Raw genomic sequence first — 19,536 nt, 5'->3', positions numbered from 1 at the left:
ACAGCAGTGACTTCGCGGAGCTTAGGGCAGACCAGAAAGTATTTTATTCGCAAGGGTCGGGGGTGGGTTCATAGGTGGGGACAGACAATAAATACCGAGGAATGTAGAATCTCAGTGCATCCAAAACGTGGGTCCCGGAGTCTGTCAGTGAGTCAGAGGACAAGGTCAATAAATACCCACACTGCCTTGGGGGAGGGGGTGTGCAGCAGTGTCTCCAACGGCAGCATATGTGAGGAAGGGGTCGTCGCAGCATCCCTAGGAGCGGGGCTGTCCAAAGCCAGAGGCTCCCATGAAAGCTGGTAGAGGTTGTGCTGATCGTTTGCTATGGGACTGGGACCTCCCCAGAGATCAGGGGCTCATAAACAAGGATTTATGGTTTGTGACCAGTGGCTGGAAGCGTGAAAAGTGAAATCGGATGGGCTGAGCCGTTTGCCTATCCACGTCGGGCCTGAGTAAAGTGGTCGGCGAATGTCCTGGCAGCAGCGGCAGCATTCAAGCCGCCTGCCCTGCAGGAACCGGGTCCTGCTCCTCCCTCCCCAGCCGCCAGGGGGCAGGCCCGGATCACAGGAGCGGAGCCGGGTGGGGGCCCAGGCTCACAGGAGTGTAGAGTGGGGTGGCTGGAGGGGGAGGGAGGATGGGCACAGAGACGCTCTGGGCCGTTCCCAGGTCACCCGGGTTTCCAAGGGGGCCTAGATGAAAAGATGGCTTGGAGTCTTAGGGTTCAGGGGGCGAAGGTGGCTCCCGGGAAACACCAGATTGGGGCATAGGCCACCAACCCAGTGCAGCCCAGTGTGGCGGCAGCAGCCAGAGCAACGGCGAACAGGAGCAGGCAACGCGCCTCGGATAGGCCAGACCTAAGGACCTGCAGGCAAGAGGGCAGGATTAGCAACTGGCTCCAGGGAGCAGCCCAGCCTGTACCCATAGATGGGCCAAGAATCCTCTGAGCGCATCCCTGATGCCCCACAACCCTCAGTTACAGTTGACTGCTCGCAAGCCTGAGCTCCCTTCAGAACTCATCATTGGCTACTTGGTAGCGGCTTGTGTCGATTGGCCGCCCGATCACCCTCCCTCCCTGCGGTGGGCCGAGCTCCACAGAGGCACAGCAAAGCGGTGATGAAACTCAGTGGGCGGAGCGAGGCGAAAGCCCGAGACGGGAGGACTTGGGACATACCCTGGCAGGGAGCAGCAGGTGACGGCGGTGCACGGGGCCTGGCCCCACCAGCGGGCATTGGCCCAGAGCCACGGCCAGGGGGCCATCTAGCTGGAGAGAGAAGGGACAGGTGACCCGATCGGAGCCCAGCCCGGCCGGCCGCCTTCAGCAGCAGGACAAGAGGCAGTATAGGGAGTCAAGGCAAGAACGGGAATCTAGGAAATTCCTTTGGGGAAGATTTGGCAAAGGGCCTGAAAAAGGGAGAGCTGGTAGATGGCAGACTGAGTGAAGGGTATCTTCCTTCTGGAGCCCCCGAAGAGAGCGAGCCCTAATGTGGACGGGGAGATGGGCTGTGGGTAGCAGATCTGAGTGGGGATGGGGAAGAAAGGGGTCTTACATGGGAAGGTGGATCCATGGCCCAGGGACTGGGGACCCCCATGACAGCTGGAAGGAGAAGAGAGGTGTATGGAGCGTGGAGGGCGGAAAAGGGCGGTGGCTCGGCGTGCCCCAGCCTGGGACCCTCCCCTGTCCCAAGTGTCCACACACCCAGCACGCCCCCATCTTCACCCGGTGCCCTCCTGGCCTGGGGTGTGTGAGGGACTCGCCTGGGGCTCCCGGAGGCTGCAGCATCTCCATCCGCTCTTGCAGCTGCCGAACGTGAGCCTCCAGGTCTCGGTTCCGGACCTCGGCCTCCTGCAATTGGCTGCAGGAAGACAGGAAGGTAAGCCAGCCCATAGGGTGAAGGACTGGGAAGGTTGCTGGCACCCCGCACTCTGACTCCAACCTGGAGAAGTTCTGGTTGGCAGTGCGGATGGCTTCCAGCTCGCGGCTCAGGCTCTGCCGGGTGAGAACCTCCTCCTCCAGGGCTTCCTGGAGCTCCCGCAGTGTTACGACGGTCTCAGCCTCTGCTGCAGGGACAGCTGCTGGGCCGGCCACTTCCACCTGTAGGTGGGGATCGAGTTTGGGACCACCACTGGGCTCAGTCCTGCACACCTGGCCTTCTCTCTGGTAACCTAGTAGCTTCTGGGACAGTCAACACGGGCACTGAAGGGCTGGCATCAGAACTTGATTGTGTCCCTCCCAATCCCACAGTGCTTCAGACAAACCTGGCTTTACCCACAGGCCTCCCGAGTTTGTCTCTGGCCTGCTCTCTACAACCTCCCCTCCTCCTTCCAAGGCCACCTACCACCTGTAGCTTTAAGAAACAGCATCCCACCTGGTGAGCTCTGGTCTCATTTTTCCGACTGATAAGGACCCCTAACTCAGCCTCCTCCAGGTGATCAGCAGTCCCTCCCTTCCAGCCCTGGTTGGTGTTGCTTTCCGACCCCACACCGGGGCTCGGGTAGCATCTACCTCTGAGCTGCAGATTCCCTAGTTCTGTTATTTTTCACTCGAAGACAGGGTCTCATTGCATAACACAAGCAAGCCTTGACTTTGGGATCCTTCCGCCTGTTCTTCCTGAGTAGCTAGGGCATGCTGCTGGGTCTTACTGAAGCAGCAGCCTGCCAGGGGCCACTGCAATGTCCTGTAAACTGCAGCGCTTGGCTCAGCAGGTGCACCCACCCAGCAAGCTCTGCCCTTCTCTCTGCAGGTTCTTGGTCAGCCCTCTCCTCTGTCTACTCACCACTTGATTGGGTGGGGGCACTGGTGGCTCCAAGCTGAGCACTTGCAAGTCTGCCTCAGGCAACTGCAGGGCCTCCAGTTCCATAGGGGTGGGGTCCAGGACCTCACTGTCTCTGAGAAGAGGAAAATGCTGCCAAACAGGATCTGGGGCTCCCTAGCCTGTGGGCAGGCCAGGCTTCCAAGACCCCATGGCTCAAGGAGGAGCAGGGCAGCCTGCCAGGGCTAGTTGACAGCACCTCCTCTGCCTAACAAAGCCTCTGCTGACGGACCTCTGCCTCTTGGCTACCTTGCTGGCTGACTGAGCAGTATAGCTCTACAGAGGGTGGTCTGTATCCTCTTCTACCCAGTGTGGGATAGAAGCTGCTTGCAGATCAAGACATAGGCTGTTCTTAGTTAGCTGTGCCTGTCTGGGACATGCCCGATGGTAATCACCTGTACAAGCTTCCTCTAAGTGCTCCTGCTTCCCAGTTTACTCCTGAGAAGTGGCCTATTCATTTGTCATTTTGTGGCAATGCAGATTACACCAGGAAATCATACACGAGAGTTAAGATCTCTCTTGTTGTTAAGACAGGGTTTCTCTGCGTAGCCCCGGTTGTCCTGGAACTCACTCTGTAGACCATGCTGGCCTCAAACTCAAGATTGCCCATTTCTGCCTCCCAAGTGCTGGGATTAAAGGCATGTGCCATGCCTGAATAGGTTTTTTTTTTCTTTAAGGATTTATTATTATTATCTTTAGTACTTCTTAAATCTTTGTCTTTCTTTTGAGACAAGAGCTCATGTAGCTTAGGCTGGCCTGGAACTTGCTATAGCTAATGATGACTGTGAACTTTTGATCTTCCTGTCGTCTCCTCCCTGGTGCTTGGATGACAGGTGTTACCCACCATGCATCCTTTCCACAGTGCTGAGGTCAAAACCCAGGATCTGAGCATGCTAGGCAAGCACTCCCCCAGAGCTGGGGATGCTCTCCCGTACACGGCCATGCTCCTAGTCCTGAATAACTGATTTTTTGTTTTGTTTTTGAGACCAAGTATTTACCGTACTGTACCAGGTTGGCCTTGACCTTGTGACTCTCCTACCTCCACTCCCCCAGTACTGGCACCACATGTGTGCCACCATATGCCTGACCAATAATGAATTTATTTCTGGTATTTCAAGACAAGTTCTCACTCTGTAGCCCAGGCTGGCCTCCTTGATGGTGGGGCTCCAGGATAAGACACCCTGCCTAGCAATAGTGGATGCTGTCTGTCTATCTTTTGTTTCTTGTAGCTCAGGCTGGTATTAGACTCACTATATAGTCCAGAATGGTCTTGAACTTCTGATCCTCCTGCCTCTACTCTAAGTGCTGGAATTACAAGTTTGTGCCACCACACCCAGCATAATGAATGAATGCTTTGAAAAGGCTTTACCGACCAGGCATGGTGGTACATGCTCATAATCATAGCACTCTAAGGCCAGCTTAGGCTGTATGAACAAGATCCTGCCTTAGAAAAGAAGACAAAAAACTTTAAAAACTTAAAAGTTGTTTTATTGTTATGTACTCCAATAAGTTAATGTTCTTAAAATAAACTGTCAGATTCCAGGCCTGTTTCCTAAGAACCTGGGTCCTATGACATATCTTAGAAACATAAAAGTCAATAGCTGGAAGATTCTGGAAGGCTGAGAATAGATTTTTGGGTTATACAACTGAACTGAAATGCTGAAGTACATATGGCCAGGAAAGCCAGAGGGACTGGTCTCAAAAAAGCAAAACAAAACAAAGTATGTGTTCCTGTACAGGCTAGTCTTATGTCAACTTGATACAAGCTGACGTCATCAAAGAGGAGGGAGCCTCAATTAAGAAAATGCCTCCAAGCAGTGGTGGCACACATCTTTAATCTCAGCACTCGGGAGGCAAAGGCAGGCGAATCTCTCAGTTCAAGCCCAGCCTAGTCTACAGAGTGAGTTCCAGGACAGCCAGGGCTACTCAGAGAAACCCTGTCTCAAAAAAACCAACAAAAACAAAAACCCACCAACCTAAAACCATCAAGCTTCATTGATGGGCGAGGATCCAGCCCACTGTTGGTAGAGCAAGCCAGTAAGCAGCACCCTCCACGGCCTCTGCAACAGCTCCAGCCTCCAGGTTCCTGCCCTATTTGAGTTCCTGCCCTGACTTCCTTCAGTGATGTACAGTGATGTGAAGTGGAAGCCAAATAAACCCTTTCCTCCCCAACCTGCACTTGGTCATGGTGTTTCATCACAGCGACAGAAACCCTAACTAAGACAGTTCCTAAGAAACTTTGGTTTCAAGACTGATCCTTCGAACTGACTGACTGAGGTGAGCCTTCACACACATAGCCAGTCGGCAATCACACTCACCTGAGGGCCATGCAAGAGTAGGAGTAACCCACGAAAGGCAGGTGGACCCCAAGTGGCATGTCCTCCTGCATGTCCGATAGTGTCTCCTATGGAAGAGGTGGAGGGCTGTGGTCAACAATTGTCAGGGTTGGCCCCCTCACCCCTCTCTAATCATAGCATGACTGTCCCCATTAAGCCAACCCCATGAGTTAAGGGGTCCCTTCTATCATTTTCTCTTCTATCTTGTTGCTTCTTGTTGGGCCTTGGCCCACACCACACTTTTCTCTACTGCAGTGGGCCACCTAGAGCTTGTTGAATCTAATGCTGAGAGAGCACTAGCCTGAGAGAGGATCTCCTGCCTCTCCTGGAATCCTTTGGGGCCTCAGCTCAGTCTCCTCCAAGAAGCTCTTCAGCACCTTCCAGGCCGGGTCCATTTTAGCCTTGCTAACAGTGAGACCTCACTGTCTGGAGAACTGGTCACCTGTGTGTCCTCAAGCCTGAGTGGGCAAATTGCAGTGCTCTAGGTAACGATGTGGGACCAAAGAAGGTGGTCACTCCGTTGTTTTATTTTTCAAGGGGGAGGTCTCACTATGTAGCCCTGACTGGCCTGGAACTCATGATGTAGACCATGTTGGCCTTGATCCATCAGAGATCTACCTGCCTCTGCTTCTGAAGCCCTGGGATTAAAGGTGTGAGCCATCACACCTAGCTGATCATCCCAATTTTATGAGGGGGTTAGGGAAGTCCCCTTAACCACTCAGGAATACAGGTACGTACCCCGCCCCCGCTCACCATGGCAGTGAGCCGGTCCTCTACCACATCGAAGTTGCATGTGTCCGTGGCACCCTCGAAGTCTGGTGTAAAGGGGGGTACACTGTCTCGGAGAACCTCCCAATCAAGGCCACAGAAGAAAGGGTGCTTCTGGAAATCACCTGCCCCACCTCGGCCTAGCCTTATCTCCGCAGGGCACAGCAGGCCCCGAATGAGATCTTGAGCTTCCTCAGGGACACCCGTGTCGGCCAGAGGCAGAGACAGGTGTTCCTGTTCAGAAAGCAGAGAAAAGCGAGTCAATCCTGGGTTGAAGAGCTGCCTCTTTGGGTAAGAGCACTGGTTGTTCCAGCAGAGATATCAAGGTTCTATTTCCAGGCACCCACATGGCAGCACACAAGTCTGTCTCCACTTCCAGGGAACCACATGCCCTCTGACTTTCGTGAGCACTTACATAGTGCACAGACATACAAGCAGCTTAAACTTATACATACTTATATAAATATCTTTAAAAAAAAAAAAAGCCTGGGGGAGCATGTGCCATCATGCCAGGCACCCCACATGGCTCCCATGCTCACCTTGTAATGCACAATCTTGGCATATGTCTCAGCCGTGGAGTCGGCGTAGAAGGGTGTCTGCCCGTAGAACATTTCATAGGCGAACACGCCCAGCGCCCACCAGTCACACTCAGGCCCGTAGCTACCTGCCCCAGGCCCTCCGCCAACAGCCTGCAGAATCTCAGGAGACAGGTAGTCCGGGGTGCCCACAGCCACCAGCGACCTCACCTGTGCCAACCAGACCTGAATGCTTAAGCCCTTCCCCTGACTGTACAATCTGGAGCACAGGATGTCCCCAGTAAAGCTCCTTTCTTGCTCCACATCCAGCCCAGTCCTTACCCAAGCTCCACTCTTCAGCTCTCCAACCCAACCTCGCCTCCTGCACCTTCTGGTCCCTAACTGGTGGGGAGTTTCACCAGGCTCTTCCCATCGTACCTTTCCATCAGGCTGGAGTTTGAGGCAGGACCCAAAGTCGGCCAGACGGATGTGCCCACACCGGTCCAGCAAAATGTTATCTGGTTTGATGTCCCTGTGCACAGACAAGGAAGGAGGTGCTTGAAAGACTGCACTCCTGGGTCCCATCAGGCTCGGTCCAGTTCCACCCCAGCAGGGATTCTACAATTCTAGACCCCATTCCTGCCCCCAATGGGATCTGACCTCAAGGTACCCTTCCTTCCCACACAAACTCTGCTAACCCTCCAAGAGCCCTGCCACGCCCACCTGTGCACGTAGCCCAGCCGGTGCACCGAGTCTATGGCCATGACAATCTCGGCCAGGTAGAAGCGCGCCATCTCGGCGGGGATCCTCTCCCCAAACTTGCTCAGCAGCGTTAGCAGGTCCCCGCCCACGTAGTATTCCATGACCAGGTACTGGGAGCAGGCGTGTCACAGGGGGTTGGTTGCCCCCAAGACTCCCTGAGACACCCCATCCCCAAGCATAGAGCCCTCCACTGTGATAGAGTGCCCCAGAGATCCGAACCAAGGCCAAACCAGACATCACCTCTTTTCTCAAGAAAGGTCCCTCTTCTTCCTGAGACATATTCCTACCCGCCCCCGGCCTACGGCTGCTCTCCCTACTTCAGCTTTCTTGACTTGAGGTGGTGTATCTGTCATTCCTTCCTGGTCACCCGGGCCCAGAGCTCACCAGGTAGTTCTCATCCTGGAAGGCAAAGTGCAGCTGCGTGATCCAGCGCCGGTCCCCTTTCACCAATACATCCCTTTCTTCCCGGAAGCACGACACCTGTGAGGCAGGAGCGATGCTGCAGAAGGTGAGCTGGAGAGATAAGGGCGCCTCCCCCAGCCCTGGTCCTCACCTCGCCTCTCTTCAGCATGTCCCACTTATTCATAATCTTCATGGCATACACCTGGCCTGTCTGTTTCATCTTCACCACCGCTACCTAAAGGCAGAACAGGTGATAGCAGAGGTGGCAGGGAAAACAGCAAGGCTCACTCAGATAGGACTCCACCCTTATCTCCACCCAGCCTTAGCCACGCCCCCACGTACAACACCCACTGACCCCCCCCCAACCCCGCCTCCACCCCAGCCTCAGGTTCAAGCTCATTCATCAATTTTTAAGGCTATGCCCCACCCACCTCAAGTAAAGCTCCACTTTCGGGCCCCTCAAGACTTACCTCACTGAATGCCCCTCGCCCGATCACCTTCAGAATCTCAAAGTCATCCCTCTGCAGTCGGACCTCCTTAAGCCTTGCTGCAATGGGATCCACTGGGTGGGGGTGGAGGGAGGAAGAGCCAAAAGTCACCAGAACACTAGAGGCAAGGGTGGTACCCTCAGTCTCCTCTTTCCTCTGCCCCTTAGGTTGGTTTTAGGGTTCTGCTTCCAAAACCTCTGTGATGTTTGGGGGCCCAGAACTGTTTCCACAGGACTGTAGGGCCAAAAGGGAGGCAGAGGGAGGGAAGCCCAAACCCATGTGACGTTAGGGTGCTCAGTCAGGTCCCTTGAGATTCTCATTTAATGTCTTGCACCATGGCCTCAAAAGGCAGTGGTGTCTAGCACAGCCAGTGTGAGGACTGCACTTGGGAAACTTTAGTAGAGCCTGGAGTGGGGGAGGGCACAGTCCACCAGCATCCTAGACACTGCTAGAAGCATTCTTGGTCTCCAAAGTGAGTAGGAGAGCCTTCTTACAGCCAAAGTTCCAGAAGATAAGGTCCTGCACTAGGGTGCTTCAATAGGAGGGGAAGACAGCCAGGTCAGAGACTGGCAACTAGGGGACAGGGGGCAGAGAGAGACCAGGCCTCCTTTGGGAAGTGGTCAGGACTGAGAGTAAGGATGAAGGAGGAATGAGTGTAGAAAAGAGGGAGATGGTGGGTCATGGAGAAGAGAGGGGCTCGGGTAAAGTGGGCCGTCAGAGAGGACACAGCCAGGGCCAAGGCTGGGGGGGGTTGGGAGGAGAGAGCCAAGGCATTGAGCCCTTTTAAGGCAGCGGGAACCCAGGCCCCCTCCCCCGCCCAGGCCTGGCAGGGGAGGGGAGGGGCCCACGGGATGCTGCTCGGGCCACAAAAGGACTGCTCCTTTCCAGTGGGCCAGACCCCCACCCCCACCCGTTCTCAGTTTACCCCCTACCAGCCCTGCCCCATCCTCTGCAAAAAGGGAGGTTGAAGGAGTCCCCAAGGGCTGCAGAGAAGAAAAGTCCTCCATAGGCTTAGTGGCCTAGCCCATGGCCTCCACCTTTCCATCTATGAAATGGGGGAGGAGAGGAGAATGAGCTGGGGCCATAGACATGGGCATACAGGACAACGACCAAGAGCAGGACCCTTAATGATGGGCACAGAGCAACAAAACAGCGTTATTTGTAAGGAGGCTGGGGTAAGCCTGTACTCTGGCTGATGTGGAGCAGGGCAGATAAGGTCCAAGCCCATCTACTAGGCCTCAGAAGACCTTTGCAGAAGGGCATTTAAGTTGTGGGGGGAACTAGAGGCCTTGAGCTAGAACCACGAAAGCAGGCAGAAAGCCAAATGGGATCCCCAGTCTGGGCAGCCCGGTCCAGGAGGGTCCAAGACACACTCCAAAGCTGAAAGTGTTCCTCCTTAATTTGGGGGACATAAAGGATGCTGGGTGGCGCCTGTCTGCCGGGCTGGTTCTCCCCCAGGGCCTCTGTGAGTCACTGTGCCCTCACAGCTCCTGGACACCTGTCAGGGCAGCTGGGGAGGCAGACGCCAAACACCTGCCTACGGGACGCACCCTGGCAGCTGCCCTACGCTCCCCCCACACACACACTCTGGGAAACCAGGGAGGGCTGTAAAGATTATTTTGGAGGGTGAGGGTCCTATAAGAGAAAGCTAACAGGCCCCTTTGTGGGTGCAGAGAAGGCAGCAGGTTGTGCCCACCCTAGCCTGCACTGGCTGAGTCATGGCTGGCCTCCACTGACCCTAGTCTGCCCCAGCAGGGGAGCTTGGGATCAAGGCCTGAACTCTGCTTGAGTCCCGACAGGAAGACCTCCTGCCCTCCACAGCCAGTTCCTGCCCTGTAGACCCACTTCTGCCTTGCCCCTCCACCCCATGCCTCCTGCCCATACTCACCCCACTGCAAGAAGTCGGCCACATACTTGTCCTGGGCTAGGTGGGAGGCGCCCAGCTCCTGGTGGACGCCCAGGAGAAGGTCGAGCAGGGGCTCCAGCCCCAGGAAGCCGGGGTCCAGCACCAGCTGCTGGAGCTGCCTCAGCCGCACCTCGGCTGACATGTTGGGCAGGCAGCACCATGGCCCCTCCCCGGGCCGGAGCTCGGGGTCTTCCTGTCACGGGGCCTGGCTACCCCCGTCCAGGCCCCAGGACCCTGGCTGCATGTCTGCCTGTCCCTGACTATCCCTTGGGTCCCTCTGGCCAGTTCTAAGGCTGAGGCCTCCTCCTCTTTTCCCCACCCCTTGGCCCAGCCCCCCTCCCGCCTCCCAGCTTTAACCCCTCCTAAGCCAACACCCCAACTCCTTTCTTTCAGGGCCCCTCAAAACTCTTTGATGCCCAATGTCAAAGGATAGAGTAGTACTCCACAGATGCCCCCCCCAAGCCCCTACCCACCCACAAAAGGGTAGAGCAGAGGGAGTTACAGGTGTGAGGTGTCAGTGCTCAGAAGTGCCAATCTAAATTCAGAGCTGGGAGGGGTGGAGAAAGGGGCTGATGCCTAGGCCCACGGGGGAGGGGGGCAGAGGCCAGGGGCAGCTTCTTCGTGACTCAGCAATGGATTCCGACTTTGGGACAGTTAAATTTAGTTCCTGTGCCTGCTGTATTACACGCCCCCCCTTTTTTGGCAGGAGGTGGAAGGGAGATCAGGAGGGAACCTAGCCAGCCACCAGGGCCAGGGGTGACCTGCTGGCCCAAGCCTGGGGGAGACAAGTGGTGGAGCCAGGCCCTCCCCAAGTGAGAGAGACCCCAAAATAGCTCCCTGGCCACAGGCCGGGGCAGCCACATTCCTGCCCAGGCTAGGATTAGAGACAGAAACATTTTGGGGGTTGGGGGTGGAGCCATTTAGACAGCCAGCCAGGAGACATGTTAGTGTCTTTCTAGGGTGGCCAGTTCTCTGGGGAGGAAATCATGGCCTCCAGCAGCTGGCACTTCAAGGGCCAGGGGCACCAGGCTGCAAAGACATGTCCAGAAGATGAGGCACAGCTCAGTTCCCAGCATCCTCCCCTCCTCCCAGAAGAGCATGCGTGGATAGTCCCGACACTTTAAAACAAGTTTCAGCACCTCTGAAGGACCTAGCAGGAAGGGGCCACCTCAGTCTCTTGACTCTGGGGCTCAGGGGTTCTTCTTCCAAAGGACTCTGCTCAGGGCTAGGGGATGGGGAGGCAGAGTAAATTGGCCTTCCTTTGGTCAGAGCACAGCCCCCAGGCCCCACCCCCAACACATCCCAGGGAACAGAGATAACCCTGTGCAGGGACGGACACAGACAGACAGACAGACACACACACATGCCCCAGGGAACAGAGACACTGTGCAAACAAAGACTTTAGTATAAATAAGAGGTCCAGGGGGGGACAAGGAGGGCCCTGGGGGCTTCCATAATTTAACACTCTTCAAAAGCACAAACCACAGCGAGGGATGGGGTGTGGGCTGGCAGGGGACACCCCCCAGTCCTCTCACCCAGGGGCACTGTGGAGTTGGGCTGTTGTGGGTGGAGTCTCTCCCAGGAGTGACCAGTCACATGCTGAGACAGGGATGTGGGTTAACACTGATGCTTCAGAGGACAGGTCATTGTACTTGGCAGTGGGCAGAAGCCAGGGCTGAGGCACACAGGCCTCTACAACCCCATGGCTGGGCCAGTCTAGGGGAATCCCCAGCACTTGGACAGGGTGGGGTTTGCAGAAGTCCTTCCGACATGATTAGTCTTGTTAATACAGGGATCCTTGAGGTCAGCAGGGAGGATTATGGCTAGGAGGCTGGGGGCATGGAACATCCACAGCTTCACACCACAGTGCCACTGGGGGAGTTGCCTGGTTGGGAGGAGATGCCCTGGGGAGGATGAAAGGGAGGCTGGATTAGACAACACCTAGGCTTCTGCCAGTGCTGGGGTTGGGGGGGGGGGCATCCGATGGGGGCCCCCTGGCTCCCAGTCCTAGAGCTGACATCCTGGCTAGGAACAACAGCTCAGCAGCCTTCCCTGCCCCAGGAGATTCTGGGCAGACAAGATAGGACAGCGGAGAAGGAGAGACTGGGGCCCACTTCCAGCTTGGGGATTGGTCCTACCTCTACCACTGACTTGCTGGGTGACCTGGGCCAACTTGCTTCCCCTGTCTGGGCCTCGGTCTCCTCATCTGTAAACTAGGGAGACAGAGGGGTTTCTTTTAGAGTTCACATTCGCCAATTCCTACCATCCTGCCTTCGCTGAGGCTGCTCTGACTTTTAAGGCTTCTGGACTCTAACATTCCACATGCTTCTGAGGGACTGAAGGCAGGGTGGGGTCCCAGATGCTGAGCCCACATGCTAAAGAACCAAGACAGACCAGTGCCAGGTTTTCATCTCACCAACTAAGAGCACAACCACCACATAGCCCATCTGCAAGGCACAGTGACCAGGATCACACACCAAGCACAAGTGCAGGCCTGAGACCCTGTGATTCCCATCCAGGCCTTTAGCTCAGAAATGGAGAAAAAGAGGCAGGTCAGAAGCCAGGCCCTCGGTTCAATCTCAGCCCAATAGTGTCAGCCCCAAAATAAAGTTTCACCATTTAAAATGCAGATTTCCCATAAAAATAGGTTCTGCCTTGAGTGTTAAGTGCTAAGGGGGGGCCAGATGGGCCATCAGAGGTTCTTCACATGGGGCTGTGGGCCCCACCACTGTCTCCTACACCTGACCTCTCTGCTGACTGATGCCTGGCATCCAGGAGGCCCATGACTCAGAGGGGAGCAGGATGAGAGGGTCCTGCCCAGGGTGGGTGGACTCACCGCCTTGCCTGGCCGAGCCCAGGTGCAGATGAGGCCCTCCTGGCAGGCAGTGATGATACAGTCCTCCAGGAACAGCAGCACAGTCAGGCGCTCCTGAGCGATCTTCTTGCACACGAGCGGCTCCAGTAATGGGACCTCATGAATTCGAGGGCACAGTGCTGTGCCCAGCACCTTGGCTGGGTCCAAGCGACTACGGGGAGCGGGGCCACTGAGCTTGTCGTTGCTGCTATTGCTCCCACTGCCCCCACGGCTGATGTTCCCTAGGCTGTGGTAGCGCTTGTGTTCCTTTTCAGCCCCTCGGTCCCGCCTCTCCTGCAGGGTCAGCGTGGCGAAGCGGCCAATGCTGAATGGTGTGCCGGGCTCCATTGCCGCACTAGGCCCACCAGCTTTGCCACCACCAGCTGGGTGTGGGAGGCTGTTGGAGCGCGACAGGGAGCGGGGCAGGGGGCCTGTGCATGTCTCTCCGGCCCGAGAGCTACCAGAGGCTGGTGGGGTGGCCCCAGGTGTGCCTGGGAGGGTGCGGGTACGGGCCAGAGAGGGATGAGGGGAGATCACGTCCTCTGTGAGGTCCCACAGGCAGAACTGTGTGTCCTGGCCAGCTGAGCCAAAGCGGTAGGTGATGGAGCCAGCCTTGGGTAGTGGGGACAGTGGAGCTCCTGTGTCTGAGTTGTTGGCTTCAGGCTCTTCCTCCTCACCACTGGGATCCCCATCACCACTGGCCGATGTTGCTTCCTCTGCTCGCGTGGTGTAGGGATCAAAGGCCACAGCATTGACCCAGGACTTGTGGCCATGACCTCGAGCCACTACACGACCCTCCGTGAAGGACCACACAGTAACCAGGTCATCTTCCCCTCCCGTCACCACATAACGGCCATCAGGGCTCCAGCACACACACAGCAGACCCCCAAAGTAGCTCTTCATGAGGCCACGAAGAAGCATGCTGTCAAAGTGGAAGACACGGAGGCAGCCATCCTGGCTGACACAGGCTAGGTGTCGGCCATCGGGCGAGAATGCAAACTCATTGAGGGGTCCCTCACCCACCGCCCACTTGGCCAGTGGATTGCGGGGTGCCTTGCTTTTAGCTGCATAGACAGCAAAGCCCTCACCCTGCTTCAACAGGCTATACTGGGGTGGGGTGGAGGCGCAGGGGTGGCTGACATTGTAGAGGTACAGGTGGCCACTGGCATGAGATGCGAGGAATAGACTCTCAGACTCAGGCAGCCACTTCAGATAAGTCACCTTGGTCTTGTCAATCAGCCGCTGGAAAGGGAATGAATGACAGGTGGGTTTGAGGGTGGTGATTACTTCTGATGGATTGTGTCCTATATCCTGAACCCCAGCTCCCCCACTGACTGAGACAGACTGCCAGATATCACAGGGACACAGGGAAGAAAGTCACCTGTGAGGACTCCACAGTGCCTCCACGTACTGCCTATCAAAGGATTATCCTCTAGCCACTCAGCTGTTGCATCTGTCTTCAGTGTCAGCATACAGATCCCAGAATGCCAGTTTCCCCCAAGAAAGGGTCCCTAGTACTAGTCCCAGCAGTTGGCACAGTATCCAAAGGACACAGCCCGAGCAATGCCCCGCACAAAATGATGGCAGCCTCACCCTTTCGGCTGCACCTATCAAACCCCTCCAGGCATCTCTCCTTTTCCCAATCAAGTCTTGCTTCCAACAAAAGCTGCGGCAAAGTGTGCCCACCCCAACCACCCAGGTCCCACTGCCACCACCTGTTTCCCTGTTGGCCTCAGACACTCATAGCTGTCACTTTCTCGGTGGCCTGAGATTAGTAAATTTGAGATGAGTAAATTAGTAAAATTCTAGTGCTGCCCTGTGAGAAGCCCTACAGCTTGGGGCAGGCACTGTGATGACCCAACTCCTCTCCTGGGACCAAGCTGCGCCCCACTCAGGGCTGAGAAAGTCACCAGCCCTATGGTTCAGGGACAGAAGGGTATGTAGGGGACACTTCTCTGGCTCCTATTGATGAGGAGGGCAAGGTCCTTCTATGGCTTTCCAGGCCAACCCTGGTCAACACCTCCTGCTCCTTCCCAGAATGCACCTTCTGTCTTCTCTCCCTCAACTGCTACCCTAGTCACAAAGTCAATGGCCATTCTGCCTGGGGGAGTTTATTTAAGCTGTTCCTTCTACTCTTGAGCCTAGGCAGACCTTGAACTTCTGATCCTCCTGCCTCAGCCTCCCAAATAACGGCAATAACAGACCTGTGCTACAAGGCCTGACCCACTCTCTCTATGAAATGTCCTTCCCTGGAGGCCGGCCTTCTTTAGGCTTCACTTGAGTGGCAGCTCCTGGCTGACACCTGATGAATCTGCAGTTTGTCTCCCAGCCTAAAAGTGTGGCTAGGGCGGGCCTTCCATGTGCTGGCTGAGCTGCTCCTGGCTAGCGGCCTGCACAGGAGGGGACCCGAGGGGACCGTGGTTCTGTGAATGGGTGAGTGCATTCTTAATCCAATCAGCGTGGGGCTTCTCCGCTCCCTCACTCCCTCCAGTCATTTGCTCATCTAAGAACATTTGTGGCCCGCCTGCCCTGGACAGAGACAGCACAACCAGAGTACAAAGGCCCTCCCTGCCGGCTTGCTAAGGTCATCTCCTGGCATTTCCTTTTAAGCTAAGTTAGTCCAACTGAGCAGTCCTTATGAATGAGTTTCTATAGTCCTGTGAGAAGGGACACAGATCCTACTTTGCAAAAGAAAACTATCTGCTCAGACAACAGATCACTCTCCCCAAACCACAGAGTAAGTCAATGATACAGCACGGACCAGACTCCAAAGCCCAAAGAGCTCAGAATTTGAAGTCAGCAAGAACATCAAGAAAGTTCCAACTGCCTATGACCCTCAGTCTTCCAATCTGTGAGATGGGTACTATACTTTCTTATCCATCCATGGGTGAAAACGTAAGAAGTAAAACCTTCTTTCAGCAGAGGGCTGGCACAGTAGAGGACCGGGACATTTTAATAATGACACCATCAGCAGCTGTCTGTCACTCGTTACTCTCTCCCTCATCCTGCCCCTCTCAGGCCTATTCTGTCTGCAGGCAGCTTAGTGAGTGGGTGGGTAGATAAACAAGAAGGGAGCAGTGCATGTCCTCCATCACCTCTTCATTGAAGAGCTTGCTGGTGTCCTTCTTGATGAGGTCTAGGTACTGCACCTGGCCAGCAGAGAAGCCCACCAGCAAGGAAATGGTCTCTGTGGCCGCTGTAAACTGGTTGAAGTCGTGGCAGGTGGGCTGGGTCCCCTTGTAGATCCGCTTGTCAATGGGCTTGTTGAGGTCAATGGACTTGAGCCATGGGAAAAGACGAGTTAGCGGGTTAGAGCAGGGAGAGGACGGAAGAGGAAGCTGAGGTCGGGGGAAACCACCAAGGGGAAGCAAGGTTAACCTCGAGGGAGGGGCAGGCAACCACAGACTGGAGGGGGCTCAAACCTAGAAGGACGGCACACACATGCTCACTTGCACGCCACCCAATAAAGACAACAGACCCTTGGAAGGTGTAATTTAGGGTTACTGCTGCTCACAGCCTCAGGGTTCAGAGTCCCTAAGAGCCTGGAGCTGATTCTTTTCCGGTCTTTCCAGCCACCACCTCAGGACAACTCCAGGGGACTTAGAACAAAATTCCAAAACCCAAGGACTCAAAAATTCCAATATCCTAGGTTTTCAATTTTTTTGTACATGTAGTATATACCTGTATACATGTGTATGCATTACACACATGGGCGAGAGGTCAGAGGTCAACATTTAGCATCTTTCTCTGTGGTTTTCCAGCTAACATTTGACACAGGTCTCTCACTGAACCTGGAGCTCACCAGTTCAGTTAGGCTGGCTGCCAGTGAGCCCTGAATTGGGGCTGCAGACATATACAGCTGCACCCTTCTACATGGGGTACCGGGATCCAAACTCCTGTCCTCATGCTTTCAAAGCACGCATTTCATCCACAGAGCCATCTCCGAAGCTTCATTTCTTCCCATTTGGAGTTCCTAAACTTCAGGACCCTCATCGTAGTTCAGACACTGCTCAATCATCACGATGGTCCCTCATTATTTTAGGTACACAATCACCCCTGGGCTCTCAGGAACCCCACCTCTCTCTCTTTCCATCACCCTTACCCTTCTGGGACTCAATGGCTTTAGAGATGTCTGCCACACCTGGGGATGTCCCCTGCCAGGAACTCCATCAACTCCGAACTCCCTTCACTTCCTCCAAAGCCTCACTATCTAGACAACGTATTCTTTAGGGTCTCATTCACCTGTTGCTTTGTTCACCGACCCCTAAGCTACACCCCCAGTCCTCCCTGCCTTTTTTACCTGTAAGACTCGTACCTTTATCACTTACAAATGCCTGACACAAGTCTCCAGACTCCCTCCAACACGCCAAGAATGCAGTATTTCTCCGTTCCCCATCTCCCCTGGGCCTGCATCCTCTTTGGATTCCCCATCGCCTGCACAATGTCTGCCCCTTGGAATCCGTAACCCCGCCCCCCATCTCCTCTCAGAAGCTCCAACCCGTCCAGAACGCTCACTCACCACCTCCACGAACCCCCCCACCACACACGCGAAGATTCGCCTGGAACCTCTCAGACTCCATTAGCTCCAGGAACCAGGCTCCCCTGGGATGCCCAACCGCGGATGCCTTCTGTCACTCCGGGGACCCAGATGCTCTCGGCACCCCACGAATCGGAGCACTCACCCGTTGGCTCCCGCGGCGGCAGCATCCGGGGTAGAAGTAAAGCTCGCGGCCCAGGTTGAAGCAGACGCGGTCTCCTCCCGCACCCAGTCCCGAGGGCGTGGAGGGCGGCTCCCCGGCGCCATCGGGCTCGCCAAGGCGCACCAGGCTGAGGCGGACGGCGGGCAGCGCGGGCCCCGGTCCGGGGCCGGCGGGCGGCGGGGACGACGCAGGGCCCGCGGCGCCAGGCCCTGAGGCTGCGGCAGGTCCGGGCGGGGGCTGAGGGGGCTGCGGCGGCGCCGGGGTCTGGGCGGAGGCTGGAGCCGACCTGCGTGTCGCGTCGCCGGGAAGCAGCTTGTAGAAGCCCTCGCGAGTGCGAAACTGCGACTTGATCTCAGCGCAGTCGCCCATGGCGGCGCTGGGGCCCGCGCCGCCCTCCGCGCCGCCCGCCGCCATCTTGGCCGCCCACCGGGACCCCGCCGCAGCCCCACCGCCAGCCGCCGGACCCCCCAGCCGGAAGTTGCGGACCTAGTGCCGGAAGGGGTAGGGTCGTCGTCTGGGTGACGCCTCTACGATTGGCACCCGGAACCGAAGGTGGGCGGAGCCGGGACCGTTGCTGAGGTAACGGTGCTGGGGCTGTGGGCGGGGTGATGATAAGGGCGTGGTCGACGCGACAGACTCGGGCGAGTGGTTGGCTACAGGGCGTGGCCGCTAGGAACGCTTGGCCCTAACAACAGCGCCCTAGGAGCCGTTTGCCTAGCAACGTTGAAACCTCAAGTGCTATTCAGAATCCTTGTGTTGTTACAGCTGACTCCAGGCGGGTTTTTTTTTTGCCTTTTTATTAATTAAAAAAATTACTGCATTTATTTATTTTTGTGTTTTTGCGTAGTCAAGCGCAATGTAGAGGTCAGAGGGAGTCAAGTCCCCTCCCACCGTGTTGGTCCTAGGGATCGGAATCAGATCCTCACGCTTAGCAGTAAGACCCTTGACCCGCTGAGCCATCTCGCTGACCTTGGTTTTGTCTCACACTTAGAGCCCAGGCTGTCCTCAAACGTGACCCAATCCTTTTCGCCTCAGTCTCCAGAAGTGCTTGGCTTTCAGGCCTGAGACACCACACCCAGCTCCTTGTTTCATTTGAGGCTCAATGACTTACTTCTCTGCCCTGCGTTGTCACCTGGCAGCCTAAAGCCCTTCCCTTCCTCATTGTGGTCCCCTGCTGCTGGAGGAGTGAAGAAAAACCCTCCTGTGAACTATCTGGCTCAGCCCACCTTTTTCTTGGCTTTGTTTTTCGTGAGAGAGGTCAGCCTTGTCAATTTGACACTACTTAGAATCACTTGGAAGACAGTCTCAATGAGGGACTGTCTATAGGGTAAAAGGGGCCAAGGAAAGAACACTCTGCCTCTGACTTGACCCCCGGGTGGCAGAATCCCACCAATCCCTGAGCACAAAATCCCAACCACCCCTGAACTTGCCCCAGAATTAGCCTAGAAACACACAATCCCAAGGCACCCTGGAAAAGTGCACCCCCTAAACCTCCACTGTGGGAGGCACCATGCCCTAGGCAGGAGATCCTAACTATATAAGCTCTGAACCCTGTCCAGTTTGTTGCGGCTTCTTACCCTAGAGGCCGTCACCCTCCTGGATCCTTCCTTCGTGAGCGAGGGTTGTTGTGCGGTGTGACACTTTCACTGGAGCGAGCAGAATGGTAACGCTTTCCTTGATGAAACCCCCAGAAGAGCAGAGCTGCAGCATGCGCTAACCCTGAGCAAACCTGTAACAACTTTGCTAGAACTGGGAAAGCCCTCCCGGCAGAGTAGAGCTATTACGCTTGCACTGGGGAAACCACAGGGCTGTGTAGTGATTTCGGGTAAATACCTTGGCTCCCGACTGCCTGGATACATTTCCACCAGAGCTGCAACACTTGTACTGTCTACACTGGGTTGGCCTGTGGTTATATCTGTGGGTAATTGGCTTAATTGATGTGGAAGACCCAAGCCACCTTGGGAGGCACCATTCCCTAGGCAGGGATCCTGAACC

General features: G+C 55.8%; 2 protein-coding genes across 12 annotated transcripts; both read right to left on the bottom strand.

Moving 5' to 3' along the window:
• Positions 1–27: 27 nt before the first annotated feature.
• Positions 28–10,288, bottom strand: Dmpk (DM1 protein kinase). Of its 6 annotated transcripts, none has more exons than XM_057759491.1 (15): positions 9,970–10,288; positions 8,064–8,155; positions 7,745–7,828; positions 7,576–7,671; positions 7,153–7,301; positions 6,868–6,961; positions 6,454–6,660; positions 5,885–6,148; positions 5,129–5,214; positions 2,775–2,886; positions 1,935–2,092; positions 1,756–1,853; positions 1,548–1,594; positions 1,172–1,261; positions 28–862 (listed from the first exon to the last, which is right to left on the bottom strand). In XM_057759491.1, exons 1-15 carry the CDS (start codon positions 10,127–10,129, stop codon positions 722–724), a joined length of 1,878 nt encoding a protein of 625 aa, XP_057615474.1. In that variant the 5' UTR covers positions 10,130–10,288; the 3' UTR covers positions 28–721. The 6 variants fall into 6 exon arrangements, with proteins under 6 accessions (XP_057615474.1, XP_057615465.1, XP_057615488.1 ...); XM_057759482.1 differs by having other exon boundaries at positions 1,172–1,257; XM_057759505.1 differs by having other exon boundaries at positions 5,900–6,148.
• A 62-nt stretch (positions 10,289–10,350) lies between these two features.
• Positions 10,351–18,057, bottom strand: Dmwd (DM1 locus, WD repeat containing). 6 transcript variants are annotated; one of them, XR_009056683.1, is made up of 7 exons: positions 17,524–18,056; positions 15,937–16,119; positions 12,824–14,083; positions 12,126–12,200; positions 11,523–11,891; positions 11,127–11,212; positions 10,351–11,016 (listed from the first exon to the last, which is right to left on the bottom strand). XR_009056683.1 is itself a non-coding variant. In XM_057762180.1 (5 exons), exons 1-5 carry the CDS (start codon positions 17,953–17,955, stop codon positions 11,207–11,209), a joined length of 1,956 nt encoding a protein of 651 aa, XP_057618163.1. In that variant the 5' UTR covers positions 17,956–18,057; the 3' UTR covers positions 10,351–11,206. The 6 variants fall into 6 exon arrangements, 2 of the variants coding, with proteins under 2 accessions (XP_057618163.1, XP_057618162.1); XR_009056684.1 differs by lacking the exon at positions 11,523–11,891 and having other exon boundaries at positions 17,524–18,057; XR_009056682.1 differs by having other exon boundaries at positions 10,351–11,212.
• Between the last annotated feature and the right edge of the window lie 1,479 nt (positions 18,058–19,536).

Source organism: Chionomys nivalis, chromosome 2 (genome assembly GCF_950005125.1).
Source record: "Chionomys nivalis chromosome 2, mChiNiv1.1, whole genome shotgun sequence".
Taxonomy (NCBI): Eukaryota; Metazoa; Chordata; class Mammalia; order Rodentia; family Cricetidae; genus Chionomys; species Chionomys nivalis.
Note: the sequence above shows the minus strand (reverse complement) of the source record. Positions and strands in the feature narration are given on the sequence as shown.